Genomic DNA, 8,215 nt, shown 5'->3' with positions numbered 1-8,215 from the left:
CCAAAGAACACAAAGATATTACTAAATAAATCACTTCAAACTCTAGGTCTCTTCATGGTATGAAAGAGTAGTATTGTGGACCTAGATTTTGGGGGGACATATTGTGTGACCTTAATGTAATAATAAATTAATAATATTATCCTAATTGTGTGAATTTTAGTGAATATTTTGTAATAACAACTCAAGAACTGACTTCATTAGCTCCCCGTTGATGAGCTTTAGTTAGATTCTTAATGGTTTAGAAATGAAAAACTCTCCCCTCTCTAAACTCCACCTTCTAAGCAGAATTTATTTCATGATATCCATTAGTAAAATTTTTTGGCTCACGAATCAATCATTAGTTTTTGTCTATAATATTTAGGACCATTTCATTTGAAACACAGGTAAAAAATGAAACTACACCTAGTTAATTTGAAACTGGAGTAGCAACAAATAAAATAGAGATAAGAGAACATCAATTACATCCAAATAATTTACTTAAAAACGCACTCATAACTTGATATATATCAGACATTCGATATTTTTTTCCCTAAAACCTCACAATGATACATTACTACGCATACTTGTCACCATGAAAACGAATAAAACTATTGTGTACAATCCAACAAATGTACAACTAGCTGTGTGTGTGTGTGTCTGTAATATAGAGCAAGTAGAATGGATAAGTACCTGAAGAGCTTGAAGACCAGAGAAGTTGAATTGGAGTCTTACGCCAGACGTAAAATCAATGGAGGCGGTGGAAGAGGAGGAGGAATTTATGTGTGCGATTTCCATCAACAGTACTAGAAATCGATGGCAATTTTGTTGAAATCGACAGTGGTTTTAGTGGAAATCGACAATAATTCTGATTCGTCATCAATCTTCACAGTATGTGTGTAAGTTCGATCTTCGGTGACGTGATTACGGGTACTCCGACTATCAAAGATCCACCATCGAACGATTTAGGCCTTCGGCGATCTACTGTTGCAATCGAACAGGAAAACGAATGACGTCAATCTCTTGGCTCATGGATTCATTGTTGATTCCGTTGGGATTTAGTCTTTCTTAGAAGGCACGATAAAGGAAGAGGGTGAGTGATCATCAAAGATATACATGGCAACATTGGTTATGGTGAGAGAGAAAGAGATTGGACGTTATTCTTAATTTAGCTTTTAGGATGAATTTATCTCATATTTTAATGCCAATAACACACCTGGGTCAAAAAACATAGATACCCTCGTGCCGCTTTTTTTTTTTTTTTTTCAGTTATTTACAAATCTGCCATAAAAAATCTCAGCCCTCCATTTTTTGATCTCATGATTTAAAATTAGTTTTCGGGTTCTCAGAAAATTATAAGTTCTCAACGGATCTTACTCTCTCTCTCTCTCTCTCTCTCTCTCTCTATATATATATATATATATATATATATATATATATATATATATATATATATATATATATATATATATATAAAATTGGTGAAAAGAAAAAGTAAAAGGTCAAATTAAGAAGTTGCGTACAAAAATAAACCGTAAAAACTAAGGTGTCGTTTGGTTCGCTGGAATCCATTGGAATTAGATGGAATTGGAATCTAATTCCATCACTTTCCTTTGTTTGGTTCAGATTTTCAAAAGGAATTGGATTCCTAAATGAGTCAAATTTTCCTTCCAAGGTGGGAAAATAAATTCCATCCCAAAACTTAAGGAATTAAAATTCCTTTCAAATGAGAATGTTGAATATTACCATATTACCCATTTTACTTTTAACGGTACATATGAAACCTCTCTATCACCGCCACCATCACCACCTCCGCCTCCTCCACCACCGCTATACACCACCACCACCCACCATAACCACCACCGTTACCACCACCCTCCACCCACTATCACCGTCACATCCACTACCACTGGCCACTGCCACGCGCTACCACCCTTGCCACCTCCATCACTGCACCACCTATCACCTCTGCCACTACTCATGACTGCCACCATCACCATCACAATTACTACCACCACCACCTTCATAACCTCCGTCACTACCCACCATCACCTCTGTCGCCATCATCGCCACTATTTCCACTGTCAACATCATTGGCACCATCACTTACTAATTTTATAAGTTATACATATATGTTATAAAACAAAGTAAAAAAAGGAAATCTTGTTATTTTATATTATTTCAGTTCCATTTTCTGTCAACCAAACATAATATAAAATTGGATTCAAATTTCATTTCTGCCAACTAAACATAATATAGAATTGGATTGCAATTCCTGATAGATTCAAATTCCTTAACAAATTCCAATTCCATTAAAAACATTCTGCGAACCAAACGACACCTAAAAAAAAATGTAATAATTTTTCTTACGTATATCCCTTTTAAAAATTACCATTTAGATATAAGAATTTTGAATTTGAAAAGGAAATATTGTTGGTTTTGATTTTCCTTCAAAAGTCTCCCATCCTCTTTTACCCTCTTCCAATCCTCACGCTTTCTTCTTCGTTCTTTTTCGAAACCGATTTTTTCTGGGTTTCAGTTTCAGTTTCTGGGTTCATTTCGAAAGCCATAATTCAAGAAAACGAAGATCCAGGAATGTATCATCAGTCATCTCAGCACTTTGATTTGGAGCAGGACAATGCTAATTTGGGTTTTGGCGGTGGAGAACCAACTTCATGGCTTTCCGGCGAAGATCTCCGACCTTCTTCTCCTTCTCACCGCCGTAATCTTTCCGCCTTTTCAAATTCCACCGCCACTACTGCCGCCGGAAATGTCGACCGTCTTCTCTTCAATGACCTTGTCGAGATCGTTCCACTCGTTCAGTCTTTGATTGTATGTCGCCCTCTTTCACTCACTTACACACACTACATATCCATGTATATGAATACTTCGATTTTTAGGCCTCTATTGAAATTCGGTTCGAATAAAGCAAGATGCCTCTCTTAATTTTCGATTTCTAATGTGTTCGTATGTATTTCGATTAAATTAGGGTTTCTTCATCTTTTGATTTCTTATGTGGTCATATACACTCGGATTCAATTAGGTTTTTCCTGAACTGGCTTTCCCCCCAAATGTTCAAACTTCTAATTTCCGAATGGTGTATATTTATCTTTGTAGGATCGAAAGGCAACCAGTTCATACACTCGTAGGGGGTCAATGATCTACACGAAGACACCTTCGAGAGAATCAATGTCTTATAAGGTAATTCTTGTCATATGGATGTAGAAATAGAATAACTCTTGGCTTCATTTATGGCAATTCCATAAGTTGCAAGGTTTACTCTTTTAGTTTTTTTAAATGATACCATTTTTATCCCATTTACTGCTTAACCATAGGAATGCAGTAAAAAATTCCTTATGTTTCTTGATTTACTTTTTGTCCAGATGACTGATGCAAAAGGTAGGAACGCTCAGTCAATTCCTGGAAAAAAACGCAGGGAAAATGGTGGTGGCAATGAACAAGATGGAGGAGCTGATGGGTTTTCCATGTTTTCCTCAAATGCAATTTTGACCAAGGAAAGGGAAGAGTTGACTGAATTGAGAGAGAAAGTGGAGCATCTGCAAAAACAGTTGTTGGAAAAAGATGAAATCTTGAAGTCAGCAGAAGCTTCAAAAAATGAAATTAATTCTGTTCATAACACACTTGATCAAATGAAAAATCAGTTGGCAGAAAAGGATTTGTTACTCCGCTCTACTCAGGCACAATTAGCCGATCTCAAGGTAAATTTGCAAAATTTCCTTCATCAGAGGTTTACAGGGTTATAATCGTCTTTTTACACAGATTAAACTTGCTGATAAACAAGCAGCTGTGGAGAGGTTACAGTGGGAAGCAACAACTTCCAATAACAAGGTGGAAAAGCTCCAGAAAGATCTGAATGCCTTTCAAGGAGAGATGTCATCATATACACTGTTATTCGAAAGCTTGTCAAATGACAATTATACCCTTTCGGACCAAGAGTATGATGATATCACACCCGATGATGCCCACCTTCCTGAAATAGTAAGCAAAATGCTATTTCATGCTATATATACATTCTTCACGATTTTTTTTTTTATATTTCTAAATTGATGTGTGATAATTTCCAGGATGATATGGATATTAGCAAAATGGAAGAGGCACAAGAAGCTTACATGGCTTCAATTGCTTCTGCAAAAGAGAAGCAGGATGAAGAGTCGATTGCCATGGCTGCCAATGCAAGGTTGCATCTGCAATCTTTTGTTCTAAGAAGTTGACTTTTGAGAAAGTCAACGATTTGGAGTGTTGTTATGGTGGATGTCATATCATGCAAACCCTACCTACCCTTTGGTGTAATCTTATTCTTTTAAAAGTTGTGTGAGTTGGGATTTCATATCCATTTGCAATACTTAAATTTTATCATTCTCTGAGTAAACAATGAAAAGAGAATATACTAACATGTGTGTATACAGTTTTTGTGTGAAATGCGAGTTGGGTTTGACCTAACAAGTGTCAAATTTGTCATAATTTAGTGTTTTTACTATGTCAGTTTAAGATAATGTTCACTTATGAATGACATGTTTGTTTTTTATGATGAAGTTGATTGAAAGATTGTAGCTTCATAAAGAAATCAAATAGTCAAGAATATAATATATTGAGTTTCCAACATATGAATTAATTAATGTGTACCAATTTGGTATAAAATACCCAAAGAATAAAGATTGTAATTTCATGAAACAATCAGCAAAAATCAGAAGGCTTGCCAACGTTTATATTCTCTTCTTTCAAGAAACTCAAAATGGCATTTTTCTGCCAACTTTTAAAGCTCCTGCATTCAGATTAAGGCCAAATTAAATTATCTTTAATTGTATCTAAAACAAACTTTGATAAAACTTGTGGACAAAAAAAGCTTAACTTGGAATCTTGTTAAAGAAAAATACTTACTTTTGATCAAGATGAGCAAGAACTTCACCCCCTGGGAAGGCTTTTTTTGTAACTTGATATGCAACTTTGATTGCTTCTCTCCATGTTCCACCTATTCCAGCATCTCCATTGTCTTCCATTAGCAATGAATACCCCGAAATTAGGTGTCCAACCCAAACATCGGTTTTCCTGAAAAAGAAGACACTTAGGTGTTGTTTCTTTTTGACTTAATGGACTTAACGAGGATATATGACTTAAGGACTTTTTTTTCTTATCTTGTTAAGTCTTTGTATGGGTAAACTTACATAACAACATCCATATGCCTTGGGACATAGTGTCCACCACCAAACCCTAGAAGGATTTTGCCTTTTCCATTATTTCTACACCATTAAGCAAAATAGTAAGAAATCTTGAACACTTTGTTCCAATGTATATACTTCAAACTTTTGTGAAAAAAACTAAGCCAAGATGATCATCAGTCATCACCTATGCCAATCTCCAACAGGAACCCCTCCATCGAGCCCCAGTCCTTTCCAAACTAACTTCAATGCAAAATTATAAACAAAGAATCATACAATATTCTTCATTAGGGATATTTTTTTTTAAACTCAAAAGGGTATCACAATTTACAAATATATAACAACATTATTATATAGCAAAGTCAAGATTATGCTCAAAGAGATACCGAACTAGAGCAATAGCTTGTGCTGCATCTTGCCTCTTCCAGTACTCTTCTGTGCTACCTAATACAATAAAAACATCAAAATTGTAGCATTAATGCTTTTCCAATGACTTTGATCAAAATCAAATGATCAATTTTCTTTTGCATACCAATTTCCACAAACATGGTGGGTGAATCAATTACAGGTCCATGATGTGTGGCCTCCAATGTAACCTATACCAAGAACAAAAGAAGATAAACAACAATATACAAGTTCATAAGAAGTAAAAACAAGAAACTTAATGCTAAATTTCTAGCATTATATGTACCTCAAATTCAGGAGTCAGATTGTGTGATTCAGCAATGACCTTTAAGAGTCTCAACCATGGCCCCATTCGGGTATTAGGAGGTGCAGCCCATCCAGGTTTGCCACCAGCTGGTGGCACCTCATCTTCTCTTAAATGAGGAACGCCTATAAATATAATATACTCCATGATTAACATCTAATGTACTCAACTCTTGAATTGATTCAATGGTAAATTAGATAACAGATGTACCGATTGGGTGAATGGTTAGTGCAGGTCGCTTTGAGGCAGCCGTGTGTCTGCTGAGAAATATAACGTCGTCGACAACCTCTCCGGTGGCAGCCTCCCACCGTTTGTCCAGGTGATCCTCTGTAATACTGGAGTTATCGTGTTTCAATAACCTTACGTATTTGTTCACAAAACTTGCCATGTCCTATACCAAAACTTTAACATCAAAACCACAGATTAAGATTGGAAATCGATAAGTAGGAGGATTTTGTTCGAAAGGTGATTTTGTATGGTTCATTTTGTTTGTGGATTTCATGTAATTGTGTTAACCAGAAGACAGTAGAACAAATTACGAAGATGAGGTGGAGGTTAACCTGAAGAAATGGACCGGGGTGCCAGCCCGGCATGGCTAAGAGGGCGGAGGCAGGGCCGATAGATGCCGGGTCAAGGGTGGTGGCCACCACTAGAGTCACCATCGCCCTTCTGGAGTGTGCCCCGGAACAATGTTTGCGAGAGGATGTGAGGGTAGGGAAACCAATTAGTCTTCGAGTTAAGGACGAAGGCATTTCGTCGAACGGGTGGGTGAATATACGATCTCTTTAGACAAAGGAAATAAGGTTTTGGAGTAATTTACAAAGTGAGTTTATTCACTAAAATATCTAAAAAAAATTCATTCTCATTTCTCCATAACCTCATATTCAAAAGCTACAACAAAATTACTTCCAATCCCAAAAAATATTAATCTATGATTTTTGTTTTGCAAAACGCATCCTTTAAATTTAACAACAAATTCTCATATTCTTTCAACGGTTAAAAAAAAAAAAAAAAAAAAAGGAGGATAACACTGATAATAAGAGAGTCTGGCGTTTTGCAAAACGCATCCTTTAAATTTAATAGCAAATTCTCATATTCTTTCAACAATAAAAAAAAAGGATTACACCGATATTAAGAGAGTCTGAGTTTGTTTAAAATAATGACATGCAACAATTCTAATGTTTAGAATAAAACGTTAGTGTTGTGTAATTGTGTTTCTCCTAGAAGAATAACCATTATTCATATCACTCAGTGAGGTGAGACGAAACAATATTGTTGGAAGCATTGCTTCAAACTTAATTTCATGATTTAACTGATTTTCGAGAAATTGTGATTTTCTTAAAGTTCACGTTGAATAATTTAATGTCATATTTGTAACAACTATCAGTAGAATTTAAAACTGTATGCTTGTAGGTCGGATATGCAATATGGTTCATAGCACTATCTTGGACTTCATATCTAGCTTTACACATTTGTGAGACCACTTGCATACCATAAAGATCCCGTTATTGATGGGTTTTGTACAAACAATCTTATGTGTGCATGCAACCCTAGAATTGGATCTATGTTTTCACTATTAGATACACAACATTATGAACACATAAAGAAACCCTAATGTGGTCTACTATTTTCGAAATTCACCAAGAAGGATAGATCACATACCTCTTGTTGTTATATTGCAACAACAACTTAAATCTTCAAACCCTAAGTCTTGAAAGCAAGTACCACAAGTGTAGTACCTCTAATGGCTCACAAACACCAAGAGCAAATGGAGAGGTAATAGAGAGAGGGAAGAGGTGTGAAATTCGTCCCTAGGAATCCTAGACAAGGCGTGGACGAATTTCATTAGCCAAGGGGTCTTTATATATGTGTAAGGATTAGGGTTTCAGTCCTTATCCTTATCTAGTTGCTTGCTCACCAAGTAACAATAAGATAAGCCTTGAAAACCCTTATCATTTATCCTTTGGACGATTTCAAGGATATCTAATCCCTTGAATTCGTCCACCCTATATCTAGGATAACCATTACCCTATTTTGTAACTATCACATAATTACAATTCAGCCCCTCTAGTTTAATTAATTACACTTGATCACTAAATTAATTCTTAATTAATTATTGACCAATATTAATTAAACAAATATGATTTCCCCTTTAATATATTATTCTTATAACATATTAATAAATCATAATAACCTCTTTCTCTATTATATCTCCAGTCAAGTTGCTCTGGTGAAGGCAACCCAAAATGACCATGCACAATCGGGTCAAGTACTTGACAAATATGGTTACGGGCTTAGACACTAATCCAACAGTCTCCCGCTTGGATAAGTCTAGTAACAAAAAATGCAAGTA

General features: G+C 35.6%; 2 protein-coding genes across 3 annotated transcripts; one reads left to right on the top strand and one right to left on the bottom strand.

Moving 5' to 3' along the window:
• Positions 1-2,404: 2,404 nt before the first annotated feature.
• On the top strand, positions 2,405-4,353 carry LOC111902353 (protein MICROTUBULE BINDING PROTEIN 2C). Its single transcript, XM_023898198.3, has 5 exons — positions 2,405-2,808; positions 3,094-3,177; positions 3,360-3,695; positions 3,757-3,975; positions 4,062-4,353. The coding sequence occupies exons 1-5, from the start codon at positions 2,572-2,574 to the stop codon at positions 4,206-4,208; spliced, it is 1,023 nt and encodes a 340-aa protein (XP_023753966.1). The 5' UTR covers positions 2,405-2,571; the 3' UTR covers positions 4,209-4,353.
• A 177-nt stretch (positions 4,354-4,530) lies between these two features.
• Positions 4,531-6,669, bottom strand: LOC111902352 (D-aminoacyl-tRNA deacylase). 2 transcript variants are annotated; one of them, XM_023898197.3, is made up of 9 exons: positions 6,423-6,669; positions 6,073-6,264; positions 5,845-5,987; positions 5,686-5,749; positions 5,545-5,597; positions 5,341-5,396; positions 5,160-5,234; positions 4,876-5,043; positions 4,531-4,759 (listed from the first exon to the last, which is right to left on the bottom strand). In XM_023898197.3, exons 2-9 carry the CDS (start codon positions 6,248-6,250, stop codon positions 4,672-4,674), a joined length of 825 nt encoding a protein of 274 aa, XP_023753965.1. In that variant the 5' UTR covers positions 6,251-6,264; positions 6,423-6,669; the 3' UTR covers positions 4,531-4,671. The 2 variants fall into 2 exon arrangements, with proteins under 2 accessions (XP_023753965.1, XP_023753964.1); XM_023898196.3 differs by having other exon boundaries at positions 6,073-6,253; positions 6,423-6,663.
• Between the last annotated feature and the right edge of the window lie 1,546 nt (positions 6,670-8,215).

This window comes from Lactuca sativa, chromosome 5, assembly GCF_002870075.4.
Source record: "Lactuca sativa cultivar Salinas chromosome 5, Lsat_Salinas_v11, whole genome shotgun sequence".
Lineage (NCBI taxonomy): Eukaryota > Viridiplantae > Streptophyta > Magnoliopsida > Asterales > Asteraceae > Lactuca > Lactuca sativa.
This window is presented reverse-complemented; position numbering and strand designations above follow the sequence as displayed.